Here is a 19,407-nt window from a genome sequence, read left to right as displayed (position 1 = left end):
GAAGAGCTTTTCCTTTGGCTATAGGCCTCATTTCCTTGCTCCTAATTAAATAGATATTTTAGTTGTTTTAAATTGTAAACTGTTTTTACAATTAAAATTAAATTTTGTTGAAAGATTTTTATAATTAATGCCAGTTCTACTATTTGAAACTGACCAGCTGAGCTCTTTATACAAGAACATGTCATCATGTATTTTGTGCTAGTCCTGTTGCAATTTATTTACAAAAAAATAAACCATGTGTTTGTATCTATTTTGATAAGTAAGCTCCGGTTTACAGTTCAACAACCAAACAGCACCTTGACTACATCAGTAAATGCAAACTGACACTGTGGCTCCAATAAACTTTTAGTGCCTACTTGTTCCAGCCCTTGGCTCTGAATCTTTCAAAATCTCTTTGCTTTGTAGCATGTTGCTAATCCTCAGCATAATTCATTCCCTGCTACTTTTCTGATTTCCTAACAAAGCCTGCAATTTCTGATTCGCCCAGCATTACACCTTTGATCAGATGCTTCACTCCTGGCGAGAGGCTATAGTTAATAGGAGTTAATGTTTCTCTCGGCTGTGTTGCCTGCAGAGTGCTGCGCTAAACCCACATCAATGGTGATTACAAGAGCATGTGTGGAGGCGTGCTTTAAAACACTTCTGCTCTTTGCTTAGTGCTGGCCAAAGGCCGAACGCTTCTGTCTGCTCTCCTTCCCTGGAGTTTAAACAGCATCGAACAATCCACAATTGGCCATGTAGCCAGGTGGTAATTAGGTTCTGACCATTCAAGGTGACATGGCCATTTCTTTTTCTACAGCACAAATCTATTCTAGATCAATGGATTAAAATAAAGGAGGGAGCTAAAAACACCTGAATGTTGTTGCGGCTTTGCTGAAGGGGCACAATGCCAGGGAGATTGGTGATTAACCTCACTCTAGAGGACAAGGATAAGTTAATTGTGAATCCACAATTCAAAATGAAAATGTTTTCAAGCTGGAAGAAGAACCGACTAACATAATTGAATGGTATCACAATCCTAGACACACACACACACACACACACTCACACACATGCGCAATTTTAAAATCAAAGAAAAAACCCAAGGTCTACCAGTACTGCGAATTCTGGGTCAAAATGTGTTCCTCTGTTTTTAGAATGAATATTGCAGCTTTAAAAAGCTGCACAGATGCACTGATGTGAACTGAGTAGCTGTTTATTGGAGCTTTTACTTCATTAATTTGGAGACTGCTGAAGTGTTAATCAATGCTGTTGCCACGGCAACGGAACAAACAGCGAGGGCGCCGCTAATTGGGCTTTATTGTTTCAGACAGAAAGGAAGAGCAAAGAGGGCTTCAGGTTGATGTCTGCTCATAAACAACCAACACTGCTATTTTTCAACTCCTGTCTCTCCATCAGATTTCGTTGTTGGGTTGTTGTTTCCATTAACAAATGTTTGAACACCTTGCGGCTGGTGAGTGTTTTAATCAATTATGGTCAGACTCATTCAGAGGCCTTACACAAAGCTACAGAGCACACATTTATGTGTGTACCTTTGAGCTTTGACAGCCAACCATAATACAGGCCATGTGGCTACCGTGAACTTCCCGTCTGACTGTAAAAGCAGACAATACAAAAGCTTTAAATTACGGCATTTAACATCTCAAAAGCTTTGCTACAGTCTCCACTTGTCGTTCTGGGAAGCATTTTGAGCTCGCAGGATAATAAAACTAGCAAACTGTCCATGAAAAAGTGCAAGTGTGAGGAAGGATGGAGGAATCAATAGGAAGTTTTAATAGCTTTTATGTGGGTAACGACAGAAGAGGTTTAGAGGCTAGGGCAGGGGTTAATGGTACTATCAGGACATAGACCAACTTAAGTGCAAAGGAAAGGTCTACCACCAGAGGTTAATTAACCTTTTTAAACCCCAAAGTGTCGGAACACACATACATATTGAATGGAAACTGCCACAAAAAGCCTGTAGGTCACGGTTAATACATTCGGCGAGTTACAATTAAAACATCATCAGACCACTCTAGATCTCGATTTAAGAGCCATTTATGAGGTACAAACTCAGAAGGCAATTTATTACAGTCAAAAGCTATCTGAACAGAGGGCACAGGGGTTACCAGATATATAATTTGAATCAATGATAAAGTGGCTAAAGGGACGGTAAGACCAGTGATGCAGGCTTAAAAGAATCTGTGATCTTTCGTTCAGTTTGTTTCAGCCGCTGTACTCGCGCAAGCATACACGGTTCGAGAAATCAAGACAAAGAAGACGAAAATGAATTACCATGCTGCATCATGCATGTTCCTATACAGTAACTATATTGAAGCTATGATTTATAATTAAATATTTCAATTTGACCATTCGCTTAAGGAAAGAGATCTGAATGAATGTTTAGCACCTAAATCAAAAAGGATACATATAAATTATGCTTTTTTATTTGCATGTTTCTTACTGCTGAGCCTAGATCTTAATCGCTTTTATAAACTGAAAACTTTAATGACGTACTTATGCAGATAGACCTTGACGTATTCATTTAGAAAATAAAGCAAGTTAGATTTCAATTTAGTTTAACTTCAAGGGATATTTAAATAACTTGCTATAGGCTGCATGCTTGAACACCAGTGTTCAGGGGATGTCATATTTCTAACTGATGGAAGATTTAAAAAAAAAGAACAATAGGGCTTTAAACACAAAGCAAACATTTACATTTGTGGCATTTGGCAGACGCCCTTATCCAGAGCGACTTACAACTGAGCAGGGGAGGGATTTTTTTAGGGCTTTGCTCAAGGGCCCAGCAGTGGCAGCTTGGTGGTGGTGGGATTTGAACCTGTGATCTTCTGAACCAAAGCCCAATGCCTTAACCACTGAGCTACCACCTCCCCCTGAAACCAAAGATAGAAAACTTGTTAGCATGGGTTTTTAATTATTAGCATCCAGAATGATGAAGGCAGAAATTTATAAACAAAATGAAAAGCACATGTACACAAATTACATTTTGAACTTAAAATATGAAGCAGTCAGATGGTGGTACAGCAGGTAGCACTGCCATTTTAGTTCAAATTCCTGCGCTCAGAATGCTGTGTGTAGCATCTGTGGGTATTCTCCTGGGTTGTCAAATGGAGTCAAAATAATTCTGTAATGAGTTTAAACAGAATTGAGTGGTGATGAATATCTCCTCATTGGAAGTTACAGTGTACAGATTTTTCACAAGTATTATACTCACAATCAACTTAGATAACTCCTCTTTCCAATGGTCACTGACTCATTCCATGACGAACTGAACTTAAGCAATATGTCATGATATCGGTTCATCCTTTTTGAATAACCCTGTATATATATATATATATATATATATATATATATATATATATATATATATATATATATATATATATATATATGTATACACACACACACACACACACACACACACACACACACACACACTTTATTATCTTTATTACATTTACAGTGCAAATGGATTTTAAGTAAAAGAAATAAAATGAAGAACTTTACCTCAAACACATAAAAGCTGAGTAGTTTTTTAAGAAAATAATATCGTGTGAGTTCCAGTATCAGTTAATAGTCAGCATTTTAACAGTGGTATCAGTATCAGAAAAAATAGGTATCATGACATATCTGATTACTACTCTTCCTAGTTTTGTTACAGAAGACTGATGGTACTAAGGTATGCACTTTCCAATTTTCTCCCATTGAATGAAATGCTTTAAGGTATTTCTCCTCGAGGCCAGACTTCTCCAAAAGAAACTTTAGCACAAAAACAAAATTTTCTCCTTTCTTCCTAAAGATCCAATGTATCGAACAACATTAAAAGTGAGCTTTGGGATTGGAATTATGAAAAAAATGGTAAAATCTCATGAAGATAAAGTTCATACTATTTCCCCATTCGTCCCCCAATCCCTTCTTCCCCGGTCTGTCCCAGGAGGCTGCACATCTACACCCAAAACAAAGGCAACAAAGAAATCCCCACTGGAACCAGGCTGTCCTAAGATGCAACGCTGCTTTCCATGCCCATGATGTAATGAACCTGCAAGGCATTCCCCTAAAAAAAAAAACTGTTCTTTTCCACCTTCTCTACGCTTTTGGGGATGTGCGAGTTCCTTTTGACTTCAGGAAAGAAGTTTTTTCCTACATACAGCGTGACTTTCTCTTTCTCTCTCAGTGGAAGCTCGTGCAGGCTCGGCTCTCGCACCCACACTCCCGCAATGAGCACTATTCCCATGGTGCACTCTTTCCAAGTAATTGCCCTGTTTTTTTTTTATTTCTCCAGAATGCATGGGAAACCAGCACCACACCGATGCTGTACTTTAATTTGTGGGTAAATAGGCTTTCTGCTGAGTTTAAAAGCATAGAGCGCACTGAGGGGAATTAGCCGTGGAGAGGTACGGGGAGCCTGGGAGAAATCATTAGAAAGAGGAGGCACCTTGTTTCTGGCTGTGCATCGAGGAAAACAAGCTAGAAGGGTAATGCTGCAAACACGGCTCATGGCAATAAGTAGGCTGACCTGCTCACATTTCTGTCATCACATTTCACCCAGTGAACGGCACTGCCAATCACCAGCCTGAGATGCAGCAAAACATCTTATATACAGACAATCCTGCTTTTGCATGAAGTCTTGCAGGATGGCGTTAAACCTATTTCACAACCGGATTAGTGTAAACAAATTAAGCATGCTGTTTAAACCTACACGAGTGCTGATTTTTCTTCACACAGGCCCAGAAAGACCTAAAGGTATTCCATTAAATATTTTCTTAACAAAAAAGCTTCAGAATATGTACACATGTCTATAAAGCCTGCAGCATCTAAAATATTGTGAAATAAAAAAAAATCCACGAATAGTTTAAATTTTTAACATACACAGGTCTATTGTTTCATGAAGAATTATTAAGACAAAGTGTCCCACAGCGAACCGAAGGTTCAGCTACAACTCCAGGCTCTGTAAACTCTGGCACAGACAAAGTCTTTTGAAACATGGTAACCATCTGTGACGCAGATCCCTGAGGACGGCCTTTTGAGAGCACTCAGTTAATTAACCACACTGCAACCTACATGTTATCTTTCATACGTACAGGAAACATTAGCGACTGTGTGTGACCTAAAGTGCACAAAAGACTGCAGGGATAAGAAGGGCTATACAGCATGTCCTGAAGTGGAGGAGATAGAAAGAGAGAGAAAAAAAAACAACCTGCTAAAATGCATTTAGGGGAAATGTCGACGACATTTTCTAGCACATTTGTTTCACGAAGACGTTTGCTTTTCAGCAGTCAGAACGAGTTTCCGTGGACCGTGTTTACACTGTGAAGTCACAGATGAAGTAGGCGAATTGTGATAATTAAAACAGACATATCAGGAACGGCAGAGTGCTAATAATATGTTCAAATGAAACAAGAGCACACCCAGGCCTTCTTTGCATAGAATCACTTTGAAAGAAAAGACAGAATATCTCAGGAGGATAAATGCATTGTAATGAGGTAAAGGAAAGCTAAAAATAAGGCAGCAGTGAAAGGAATCAACTGCTTCTTTTTGGTTTACATGTGCTAATGCTGTTGGAAGGCTCCAGCTTTTATAAAACATTCAGAGAAACAATGTTGGACTTCTCTCATCAATTCATATGTAACAAAGAATTGTTAAAATGTCAATATGTCAACTTCTAAGCAACAAAGAAAATTTAAGAATCATTAATATTGACATATGCTTCTAAACATGCGTTCTAATAATGCTTTCAAAATCAAGATTTACCATTTTTATTATAATGTCATTCCAATAATTAAATGTAATATTTAATTTGAAATATCCCACTGGCCAAATAAACGCTCCCATACTTTTGGTTGCCTGGAATAAATAAAGTCATCAATCTATAAAACCATACATAATGTAATGTATTAACATATGTCAGCAACTAGTAATAGCCATAGTCTTTATGCAGACCTGATGCTGTTTTGTCAGAAAAACTTGTTGCCAAATATTTCAGCTATAAGATGTGGTGTTCAAGGGATTTTTGGGGACCTGGGATGCCTTATCCAGACCGCTGTGAAATTAGTCTACTAGATTGTTTTAATTTGAAAACACAAACCAACTAAAAAACAATATCAAAATAATAACTGTGCACAGCAGATTAGGAAAATGCCTTTCTATACAAACCTCTAAATGGAATTAAAAATCAATTCAGACAGTGCAGGTATGTTTATCTTTTGTTTTTTTACCGTCTGTTTTCCAATGTGGCGCATAGTATTGTGGTTCATTTGAAAAGAAAAAAGAAAGAAAAAAGGAATATAAAGCCCTTCTTGTTTAGGCTGCATCAACTGAAGGTTAACTCTGAATACAGCTACAGTTTGTTGAACCTACTTGTCTGTTGAACCAACGTGAATAAAAAGCCAATAATCCAGACATAAAATCTGTCGTCCCAAGCGTCTGGACTTCTTATTTGTCCAGCCATGGCATTTCTCACCATCATCTGTGGCTAGTTTGGTTTGTGTACTGTTTAATGGAACTGGTTTTGTGCGTGGGTCACTTTTCAGACTGGACTTTTCTTTCCACCATCTGGCAGTATGCTACATGTGTTATTTCATGTTTAGTATTCTGGGCTACTTCATTTGTGGGAAAACCATGAAATTCGAAGCCCCTGCTGAACAGAACCCATTCATCCATAAAAGGTTAGGTCCTTGTTAAATGCTATAAAACGGACAGTAGTAACTGTTTTATTTTATTATTTGTATTAAGGGTACTTAGTGAATCCAAATTATATACACACACACACACACACATTTAAAGGCAGATAGGTGGTGTGTCTGTAATTCTTTCCTAGGTTGATGCCATGCTTTCTCCACGCACTAAGCATGTTCTGGCATCTGTCCCTTTGTGTTAATGATATTTTGATTTGACAATTTGTGCTCATTCTAATTCTAGTTTTCTATCCAAACACTTTTTTGGGGAAAAAGGAATGAAAAATAAATAATTAATTGTGCTCATTACACCTACAATTGTATTTCATATGGGTCTTCTCAATCAGTACTGATAAAGAGTTATGGATGTGTGAAAAATATCATCCCAAACAGAGATTAAATCTAGTGGGCATTTCTATAGATAGTGCAAGTGTTATCGCATTCACACCAAACCTGAGAAAGGTGGAGACCACTGCACTCTACATGTACGTTTTTCATCACAATCTGAAGGGAGAAAATATTGGCTTATGTTTTTCCTATTTACTGGATGATTTTAGATCTGCACCACACCTTTTAATCAAAATAAAATTTAAATCAGGTGTTTATATGAATTTTTTTTACATTTGAGCTATCAATTTATTGGTGACCAATGATTATTTGGTTGTATGTACAACAATTTGTTGCACAGTTACACTATGTCCGACAAAAATGATCCTCATTAAGACAGCGCTAACAGCACTAATAGTCACTAATAGTAATTTTCACTAGTTTGAAAATTCTTTCTGACTTTGGATTCAGTTTCTCCCAGAGCAGTTCAGTTGTGTTGACTGGGCAGGCCATTCCATGATTGATAACAGACGTCCAGACGGAATTGCATGGTGTTGAAATATGAATTGGAAGCCATGTTGGTTCAGTATTTCTTCCACACGGAATGAGTCTCCAACCTTCTTACATAAGTTCTTCTCTTGCAGTAAAAAATGTCATATTTGGGCTCATTTGTGAACAGAACTTTCTTCATATCATTCACTGTCCATATATTGTGTGATTTTTCTTTCTATCTAGTTTAGTCCATGAGAACAAAATAAACATGCATGTGTCTCAAAAACGATAGAAGACTAAGTGTTTCCAAACCTTTGACAGGCACTATATACTGTGAATGAGTCTTCATATAAAAAGTGTGTGAGTGTGTAAGATTAAGAACATGTGTTGAGAAGTCTGAAGCAAATGGGTAGTGATTAGGAGCAGTTTAACTGCAGTGTGTTCTGGGGAATTTAGTCTCAGATTGTTCTGGAAAGTTCATAGATTGCTTGGACCTAACACTAATCAGAGAAAGACAACAGAATGAAACAATGTATTATTATATTTTTGCAATTTAAAAACATTGAACAATTAACCTATTTATCCCTGTGGCCTCTGGTGACTGCAGGGCTGTTCTCATTTTTAAGAGCTGGTCGGAGATTCTTAAAGGTCTGCAGGTGAGTTCACATTTACATTTGCTTCATTTAGCAGACTTTCTTATCCAGAGAAACTTCCAGAAGTTCGTAGTAGCTACCATCAAGAGTATAAACTTTATTCTAGCAAAGCAGCATGATAGGTCAGGGTCTACGAATATAATATAATAATATAAAGCTAAAAACCTGTTATAGAAAAGCGGGTACAGAAAGAAAATACACAAGTGGGGAGCCTTTTTAAATTTAAATGAGTGCTCATTTAAGTGCTTGCTGAAGGCTATGCTATAGGTTGTTTTTAAAATCTTTGATCTATATGTCCATTACAAACAGAAAAAGCATGCAAGCACAAACTCTCTCTCACACACACACACACACACACACACACACACACACACACACACACACACACACACACACACAGCAAAGTCTCAGTAAGTTTTTTTCTGTGCATGCGTATGATTCCAAAATGTCAAATTCAAGAAGCTCTTTCAGGAAAAGTGGATGACTGTGGTAAAGTTAAATGTCACTATGTAACTATATCAAAGTATATAATTGATATAACTGAATTTATCCACCTACGCAAAAATACCAAAAAGTAAATTTGTGAGATACTTAGAAACTTGGTGTCTTGCTGTGTGTCAAAAGCAAATATGGAAAAATGTGCAAAAAATCCAACTATGTATGTCCTTTTTTTAAACCCATCCTGATTTTTGTATCCTAAAGTTCTCTCTGGGTTAAGAATGAATTAAGGATGAATGAGAGTGAATGAAAGCACCAAATAATACCAAGGTAAGAACTTGCAGGAATGCACCAAGCATAACACATACATATCCACACTCTTTCCTCCAACTGTTAACAAGCAGCACAGACACATAATGTCATTTTAGGAGTTTAACTTCAGATTTGTTGTCTAGTGAGAGTGTGACAGGCGGACTCTCTCGCCATGGAATGCTGCTTTAAAAAAAAAAAAAAAAAGTTTCCTCTTCTGATTTCCATTCCCAAAAGTAGCCAACTCTGACAAATGCAACAGTGATGGACGTCACCATGTCATAAGCACAACACCGGAGATTCCCAAACGCTGTGCACACTGCACACAAATTCAATACTCACTCATTCTAATGCTTGATGACTGAATGACAGCTTTCAAGAGAGTTAGCGTCCCCCATCGTCAATTAGGAGCAAACCTCATTGACACACATAAAACCAAGCCATCCTGCAGTTATGGCAATTGCAGCCTTGACAGTTTATCATTATCCATAAAAACCACTGGGTTTTGCAAGCACTACACTTTTTCAATGGCCCTCCTCAACTGAAGAGTCACTCCATTTTTTGTGTGTCTAATAATTTGCACATGATTATTATTTTTTTTTTCCAGGGCCAAACACTTGGTTTAATTTAACTCTCTCAAACCTAAGCATTAATTGCACTGTTATAATTTATTTCCTATGCTTTTAGTGGAACATGGTTTATTTTTTTTAATAAAACTGTAAAATATAAAATGTAATTCTTTTCTTTTGAAAGGATTTTGGAAGAAAAAAAAAATATTGGAAAAATAATCTAACCTTTGGCTTTTTTTATTTATTTATTTCTTTTGAAATATCCACTGCTGTTTCTAAGTGTGTTTTGGGGATAAGCTGAAATAAGGTTTTTGTGTCTGTTTTGACTTCCAAAGCCTCAGTTAGCTCTCACCAAAATCACTGACTTGAACTTTAAATTGTACAATTCAACCACATATTGAACACGAGAACACGACTGAGATAAACTAATATAAACATTGCAATGAATTGTTCCACATGGATACCAAATAGATGGCAAAATCAGTGTACAACCAAGACTGTAGACTCTTACAGTCTTTAAAAACATTCATCCCAAAAATCTTCAGCAGTGTTAAAGCTGGCTTTGGGCACAGGTGCATTTTCATACTGGAATGGGACCGGGTCTCCTTGTTCAAATGAATAGAAAATTTCATGGCAACCCATCCATAGACATCTTGTAAACATGTGTGCAACCAGCTTTGTGGTAATATTTTGCGAAAAAAAACTACATGTGGCTGGTAATGTCAGGTGTCCCAATACTTTGTCTATATAGAGTAAACATTAAAGTAGCTTGCTTAGCTTTACTTTATTACTTATACTTAATTAACCTTACCATATGCAGAAATATCATTATCCTCAATATATTTGTATTATTATTTATGACCAAAACGTCAAAGTCAGTTGTTTAGCTAATTGTATAGAATTTAAAATAACCTGATAGATAGATAGATAGATAGATAGATAGATAGATAGATAGATAGATAGATAGATAGATAGATAGATAGATAGATAGATAGATAGATAGATAGATAGATAGATAATATAGATAGACATAAGTGTACTTCCAAATTAGGGCCAGATTTACCCAATGATGGAGATACACAGTTAACACTACTTGGCCCCAATTTGGCCAGAATGTTCATTAGGCCCAATCAGTGTGCCAAATCTCACAACATTTTAGCAGATGGTTGTATTGGCTGTTGTTGACACTCTAGTCTGAAGAAGTAGTAGTAGAAGAAGAAGAAATGGTAGAAGAATAAATACTACTACTACTACTACTACTACTACTACTACTACTACTAATAATAATAATAATATTGCTGCAATCACATGGCAAGTTTTTTCACTTTATTTGGCTACTTCTTGTAGGAAGTGTGAAGTAGTCTATGCTTCTTCCTCATTAAAAGGTCACATTTTTTTTTCTTGTACTATTTTTTAATAAACACAACAAATTTGGGACTGTAGGTTAATAAGCACATTGTGTTGTATACTCAGATTCCGGACCACTGATACATTTAGAGACTAATCAGGCTCACTAAATATAGACATTGGACCATTCCGACAAATTGCTTCTGAAATTCTTTCTCGCAGCATTCCAATCATTTTTCATTATATACCTCCAACAAAATTCTACATTTTGCTTTTTTATTACATTAGCTCCACAGAAATATTAGCAGCCCCAGTGCTACAGCAGCTATGACAAGGCAAGGCTGTAAGTGAAATGATGATTAAAAAGTCAGGATTTGTTTTTGGTTCTGAGTAATTAAATGTGTTTTTGTTGCTGCAGCATTGCCGCTCATGACATCTTCAAGCGCAGGGTTACCTTCACTTATCTATCTTTTGAATGATTCATAAGCTGAAATTCAATATTATTGGACTGGAGTGAGAGGACTCAAAAAAAAAAGTTGCACTACAAAACACTGCATTCTTTCATCTCGTGAAGTTTTTGCGTGGACCAAGGGTCAATTAAGAGTCCTCTGGCAATGGTGAGGATGAATAATGCACCACGGGTCTGAAAAACCTTGGAGACTTGCTTTACTTGTGTAGATTATCGACTCCAGCACCAGTTTTTTTCCCCTCCTCTCCTCTCTCCTCAGGTGAAAAAGGACCCTTTGTCTGTGGTGTGTCTCTCGCTGTGCATGCCTCAGTAGCCTGCAGGCAAAACGGGCCTAATTTGCACAGGTCTGTTCTGGGGCCAATTATTATAATACCAAATGTTCTGGAAACATGATTAAATAAATACATAAACAAACAAACAAATAAATAAATAAATGGAGGTTTTAACAAGATCATCACACATTGTAATAAAAGTCTGCCAAAACATGCTTTTTATTGACAGCCTGGCAACTTTTGGTACTTTAATATCTTAACAGTGGCAGATATCAAATACGTCTTGGCTTCAAGGGAACTTTCAGGTCATAAGACTTTGTAAATATCTGTATTGTCTGCTGAAACTGCTGGAAAAAAAATACGTTTTTGTATGTTTTATGAGAGATATAGATTTTATATTTTGGTTGAAATGATCATATTACTCCAGACATTGACATTTTAGACATTTGTTTCAATCAATGCTGCGAACATTAATCGAGGACATGGTTCCATCATTAGGTTTGTGTATGGAAACTGGCAGAGAAAACTCTAGGTCATGCCATTTAAGATGAATGCAATTGTGCTTGTTCTTATTGGCAATGCAGCTTAGTCTTCACTGCAGTTAACATATGCAGAGTATATAAGTCTGGTGATGATTTACTACAGATAAACGAGAGGTGCATAATACTAAATGTGTTTTGGACAAATGCAAAAGGGGATGCAAAAAAGTTTATTGCCCTGATGTTTGGTGTGTAGGCTGGTTACCTTCATACAGACAACACTAGATGTCAGTGTTCCTGCTAATGTGAGTGACAAGTTTGCTTGTGTGTTTGTGGGTTTTTGGGGTGTACAGGGTAAGAAATGTAGGGATGTGAAAGGATGGTTATGTTTTTACTTTGGGTGGTCTGAATCTGGGCTAATTGCAAACACACACACACAACACACACACACACACACACACACACACACACACACACACACACACACACACACACACACACACACACATACAGACATACATGCACAAGCACATACACACGCACACATCCCATCCTTTTTAGCAGTTATTCGATCAGGATTCTGAGAATTGTACAAACAATCACCTAAAATGGCAAAAAATAAACATGTTGCTAAACAAAAAATGAGCACTGAATTGCATTACAAAATTATTAAAGATCACATGCCATTGTTCAGATAAATGAGCAAGTCATTCAAGGTTGATATTTCCATTATGACAACATATTTTATAGATTAGGTCAAGGTTATGCTAGATTTGTTATTTTTATTTGTAGATTAATATACTTTTCCTGATCCATAGCACAGGCTTGTTGATCATTTTAGATTTCAAAATGAAAAGCTAATTATCTACTTCCTGCAAATACTTGAATGTGTTATATTCTATCAGCTTGCTAGGGGTCAGATCCCTGACCACCTTGTTAAACACTGTTACAATGGGGGCCTTCACTATATATAGCTACAAAGCTGAGATAAAGATGGCGAAATAACAAGTTCTACTAGAAAGCTAATTAATGTTTTGTTCCAAACCAAGTGCCAGCTCTTTTAGCTCCTGGCTTGCAAAATGAACTAGAGCTTTTCAGTTTGGCATCCTCTGTCTTTCCTTTTTCTCCTCATAAATGGCATCATGTCATTCACAGTTTGACTTTGTGAAGCAGATTACTGCTGGATTTCCCTTTCTATACGACTGTGGAGTAACAAACTGATGAACTTGTTGCATCTAGGAACCTCTTTAGCTGTTAAAGTAATTTAATGAACCTGCTCCAAACATAATCAGAATATTCAAGTCTGTCTGTCCTGAAATTTAACATTAGGTCCAAATAATTTTTTACAAATTGTTTATATTAAACCTATTCTTGCACTGAAACAAAATCATTGCCTATGCTTCATGGACCACCAGGGGTTCTATTGTGTATAAAACAACAACAACAACAACAATAATAATAATAATAATAATAATAATAATAATAATAATAATAATAATAATTGTATTTATTATTATTATTATTATTATATTAATTCATCCATTAATTATTATTAATGTTATATATGTATATCTAATGATAAAATAATAATACTATAAATAGTTTTAATAATTAGTAATAATTAATACGACTAATATTAATACTGCTACTACTACTAATAATAATAATAATAATAATAATAATTATTATTATTATTAACATGTTCACAATAATAATAATATTATTAATAATAATTAATAATAATAATATTATTGTTATTATTATAAATTCTCATAGGCGGAATTGCATCTGAGTGGATCCGCCCCCCCAAGACGCTTCCCGTGACGTCATGACGTCTTTACCCGATAGCAAATAGAAATTGACGCAAACCCGGAAATACCAAGAGCAGAAAAAGACCGCCTGGATTTGATTTGAAAAGGAGCACATTCCGCCAGGTTAGTGAGAGTTTATTTTTATTACATAGCGTTACAAACACTTAAGGACTAATTGAATTTATCGTGCTTTAAATTCATTACATTGAGTTGTTTTGGTGAAGAAATCGTGCCATTGTCTCTTTCCATCTTCACCCCGTGTAAGTAAACGCAAGCAAATGGTCTGCGAGCTGTTTTATAGAGTTTATATTTATATATATATATATATATATATATATATATATATATATATATATATATATATATATATATGTGTGTGTGTGTGTGTGTGTGTGTGTGTGTGTGTATGTATGTATGTGTATGTATGTATGTATGTATGTATGTATGTATGTATGTGTGTGTGTATATGTATGTATGTGTGTGTGTGTGTGTGTGTGTGTGTGTATATATATATAAAATGCAGGGGTTCTGCTGGTATGTCTACATATTCGGAGTACATTCACAGTGTGGAGAATAGACTGGGTGTGGTGACAACATTCTTAAAAACTACTAATGCAGACAGGTTATAAATGATAAAAGCCTATAGAATAGAGCTGCACAAACTCTCTATGAAGGCCCAAAGATTTGGATTATACAAGTGCATATGTATGTTTCATCATAGCAAACTGTTTTATATAAAACAAAGCTGAAAAATAAATTCTCTATAATCTGTGTAGCACAGTTTTATTTTCAATGTTTTCTTGTACAATGAAAACTATAGAATAAAACAATCACATTTACTAAAAAAAACGAAGTTAAATTCCTAATACAGCTCTTCACAATCTAAGCTATACAGACATGTGCTGTGATATCAGAGGTGTCTAATGAGAAACATAAAAATGGTCAAAATATTTTCCAAGTGTGTTTTCTTGATTTTTATTTATTGTTTTGAATGTAATTTACATTATTGCATCCTAAATCAAACACCCCCTCCCATCAGGGAGATGGGAACAGTAGTGATCAGAAATCGGGGCACTATATTATGTGAGGAAGGTTGGGGTCCACTAGATCCAACTTGGAAGATACCACTAGACCAGGAAAGAAGTGTTTTATTATAGTCAGATTTGTGGTTATTATTTTTTCTTCTATAAAACTTAAAGCTCAGATTTCACCAGACTTTTTGGGAGCTGAAAGTTATGACAGCTCTGAGACTTGTCAGCTAAAACATACCCCCCAGAAAGGTTTTTCAAGTCGAAAGATATTTTATGGATGGACTGTGTGATGTACAAATTTTAGCTCTTCAGAATTTAAAGAATCGGTGGAAGTGCATACTAACACTCCAGTTATAGATAGATGGGTAATAGCTGTCAATTGGAGTGCGTTCCTGCCTTGTACCTTGTGTTCCCGGAACAGCCTCCGCGCCGTACCCACCATGTCGCAGTTTCTCAGTTTCTCCAGATAGATCGATCAATGAATAATAAATTATTGCTGATGCAACTAGTAGTCCATTTCCTATCACTTCCTCAGGAATCCTACCATGTATTAGTTATTTATATTAAATATTAGATATTAATTACTATACTGAAGTTTGCTAAAAGAATGTAACTAGAGGCAGCATGGGTTTTTCAGCTGCTTGGTCCATCTGGTTGATATTAATTGTGATATTTGCTTAAATACATGAACAGAGGTCTTTGTGGTTTCTGGATAACATAAGAAACTGCTTTATTTGTCTTATTAATTTTGACGAGACTGGATTAAGAGGTTGGCAAAGGAATAACTGTTTTTTTTTAGCTGTTATAATGTGAGAAGATTTTTCATTCACTGTTTCATAACATTAAGTGTAACTATTAAATGATTAAAAGTATGTTAACTTTTAATAAAGACAAATCTTTGGGATTATTAAACACCCTCTAACGTGTTGCTTTCGGAAACTTAGAGTAGGTACAGTAACTTCATTGTGTTTTATTCCTAAAGTATAATTTAACCTACATCTTGTTTTATTTCCCATTTTTCATGTGGCCAGTTGTGACTGTTTTCTGCACCCTTTTCTAATTTATTTGAAGTCTACCTCTGCCCACTAGATTTAATATTATGTTTTTGTTAGTTTTCTTACTGGTAAGGTAAATAAGCATATATTTATTTGACAATATTGTCGAGTTTTTTAGGGTGTTCAAAAAGGACACGTCTATACTTTAAACATTTCTGAAACTAATGAACGGAATGAACACCGCTGATATCTGATAACATCGTCCAACTTTTAATAGGTGTGTGTTTGGCTTATTTCAAGCATTTATTTATAGAACAAATCAAAATGACCTACCAAGAGAATATGGTTTCGATCTTGAAATATGGAATAAAGTCTACAAATAGGCTTAATAGTCGTATCTTGTTTTTGCCAAGCAACTCAAGAGGTCAGGTGGTAATAAAAAGCCCATAAATCCTAATTACAGCATCAGAAAGTCATCATTTCGAACTCGAGCCGGCTAAGAGTGTGCCTGTTTATCCTTTGATTGCTTTTGATTTGCTTACTATGCACCGTTTGCCCCCCAGCCCTCGTCAGTTGGCCTTTAATTGGCTTCACTTGGCCAAAAATGCTGCTATATCCCCTACAAAATTGGACGATTGTGCAAGAGAAGTGATGCAATTTAGAGTAAAACATCTTGCCTTTGCTTATTGTAGATATAACCAGGGCTACATGGTGTACTTATCACTTCTGACTTTTTAACTCGCTTATTTGTGCTGTTTGGCTGCCAGGCGTGCGCTAAGCTCAGGCCGGGTGACTGGCACTGCTTATGCAAGCTCGGCCGCACAAAAGTGGACAAACAGCACATTGTTATGGCACCTTTTATAATTCACCTTTGCTAGCAGTCAAGCTACTGGTCCGAGGTGTTAATGAGTGGTCTGCTGGCAGCCATCGTACGCGGCTCTTCGGAGAAGAGAGTGAGCCTCCCCCTGCTTTGGTTTGCGCTGATGGAGGTGGCTTGTTTACCATGTTAGAGAGCGGCTGACGCCAGCTTCCCTGGGGACAGCACAAGGGTTAATTGCTGTTAAAGTGGTGGTGTTGTCCCTCTCTCCTGCCCTGATGCTCTATTAGAGTTGACACTAATGAGGCAGTGCAGGGAGGACACCCTAGAGCTGGGGGACCAGGAAAGGGAAAGAAAGAGAGAGAGAGAGAGAGTGATGGAGGAACTGTGTTTAGCAGAGAGCGAGCTAGGTCATAGATCAAGAATGTGCCATAGTGATGGGGCGTGTGTGTCAGATGTGTGTAACTGCGTTCCTGTAATTGGAGGTTCAGACAGGGCTGATGGTCTACATACGGTTTATCATGAGTTCACGATCACACTTTTTCCATACTACTTTGAATATATAGCAATATACAGTCCTCTCCAAAGTTATTGTTACAGCAGGGACTTTTTTCTGAAACATTTGGACTTTAGTTAAAAAAGTAGACAAATGACTAGGATGACCTCACCATATCAGCTATATTCAGATATGTTAAACAATTCAGAACATGGCACCCTTGTTGGCTAACCACCTACATTTGTTTTAAGCTGAGGAAATGTACGGGAACAGATGATGGATACACTATTTAAACAAAAAAAAAAGAATTGAGACGCCTAACAAAAGGATTGGAACACCATGTTTTTACTAGGAGACCCAAACCTGTTCCAGCATGACCATGCTCTATGTAGATATGGTTTGGTGTGGAAGATCTTGACTGGCCTGCTGTAGAGCGCAGACCTCAACCCTACTGAACACTTTTAGGATGAATTAGATATCTTACTGTACCCCAAATTCTGAAATGCAGCTGAATTCGATTGAGGTCTGGGAATTGCGTGGCCAAGCTAAAACGTGACGCTTTTTCCCTCGATAAAGTTCTTCGCTTTGTTGGCAGTGTGTTTTGGTTTATTGTCTTACTGCAGGATGAGGTTCCTCTAATTAGATTAATTGTTTAAGCTGTTCAGAAAAATGACCAAATGCCATTATTTTCTCCTATAGACTGGTTTCTGGAAGAAAATATACATTCAGAGCTATTCATTGTTTAGACAGTCCATCTAACAGGGTATTATCTGGGCTCAAGTAATACCAATATTTCTGATTGGTTAAGAAGTGGAACAGTTCAAACTAAATTTGTCATGTTCTAAGCTGTAACTATACATTATATATACCTATATTCCAATCAGGCATAACACAACACTGATTATCTCTTCATCTTGGCACATGTTAGTGAGTGGGATATATTAGGCAGCAAGTTACCATTTTGTCCTCAAAGTTGACATGTTAGGACAAGGAAAAATGGGCAAGTGTAAGTATTTGATCGAGTTTGACAAGGACCAAATTGTGATGACTAGACGACTGGGTCAGAACATCTCCAAAACTACAGATGTTGTGGGGTGTTTCCACTCTTCAGTGGTCAGTATCTATCTTAAGTGGTCCAAGAAAGGAACTAATGCTTTTAATGCTCGACTAGTCAGGATTGTTTTGGCAGCAAAAAGGGAACCAACACAATATTAGGCAGGTGGTCATAATGTTATTTCTTGTTGGTGGTATATAAATGGTGTAATGTTTCTCACCACCCTGTAGGTAATTATTTTCCCATAATGGCACATTCCTAAGTGTGTTTTTCTGCTTGTACCATAGTGAAATTGATGGACAGCATTTTATTTTTTTTTATTTTTTTTTTTTTTTTTAGTAATTCACACAGACTTTGTTTGATTAAATTTACACCTGCCTCTCTTTTAATGAACAAACTAAAATGTTTGTTTATTTCAAAAAGAGCATCAATATAAATCTGTGATTTGAATCATGGCCAGTATTATTTTTAGAGCTGCTGTTCGAACACATTAATGTTAATCGAATGCTGTGATGTAAATACATTTCAAATTATGAGGCGCTGTTAATTTCTTTTTTTTCCTACTGGGCGAGCTCATGTAATTCCCACATGGTGTCTATTATTACTATTAATATCTAAAAAAAAAATGTCTTAGTGTGATGAGTAAAAAAAAATAGTTTTATTTTTTGTTTTTTCCAGAATAAAGGAAAACCCCCTTGATCTGGAGACAGCACCCCCAGCTGGACAGTCATGAGTTTTTGTCCGAGCCCATGCGTGCCTGCAGGTGTGTACAGCGTTGAGGAGCAGCGGGAACGCTGGGACAGGAAGAGGAAGCGGACCGGACGAGAACTGGTCCAGAGTGAACAGAGATACTGCGAAAAGCTGGACGTGATCACCACAGTGAGGCTTTGAATGCTTTTATTGAGCGATCCCACGAAAGAGATTTGATCTAACATCTGAAAATGTGATGTCAAAATTGCATAACAAAAGTTATAACATAATAACAAGTTATTACTCTTAGTCTCTCGTCATCTCCATCTGAAAGTGGTCCTCGTAATGTTTCTATTTTACTCTTGAGTGATTTTCGAACAATCGCACACAATTTTCCTTCTGTGGTTTGTAACTCAACGAAGGGCCTTGAGCACATTCAATTTGCACAGCTCATTTTATTCCTAAATGACCTGAGAGCACTGCA

General features: G+C 36.6%; 1 protein-coding gene across 3 annotated transcripts in view; it reads left to right on the top strand.

Annotated features, from left to right (window-relative positions):
* The first annotated feature begins 13,836 nt into the window (after window positions 1–13,836).
* Window positions 13,837–19,407, top strand: part of arhgef39 (Rho guanine nucleotide exchange factor (GEF) 39) — a 48,627-nt gene continuing 43,056 nt past the window's right edge. For 2 of the 3 annotated variants that reach the window (XM_046874321.1, XM_046874318.1), the window contains exons 1-2: window positions 13,970–14,100; window positions 18,912–19,112. In XM_046874321.1, coding sequence (XP_046730277.1) covers window positions 18,963–19,112 — 150 coding nt within the window. In that variant the 5' untranslated portion in view covers window positions 13,970–14,100; window positions 18,912–18,962. The other variant, XM_046874319.1, reaches the window with a different exon arrangement.

The sequence above is a fragment of the Silurus meridionalis genome, chromosome 18 (genome assembly GCF_014805685.1).
Source record: "Silurus meridionalis isolate SWU-2019-XX chromosome 18, ASM1480568v1, whole genome shotgun sequence".
Classification (NCBI taxonomy): Eukaryota; Metazoa; Chordata; class Actinopteri; order Siluriformes; family Siluridae; genus Silurus; species Silurus meridionalis.
This window is presented reverse-complemented; position numbering and strand designations above follow the sequence as displayed.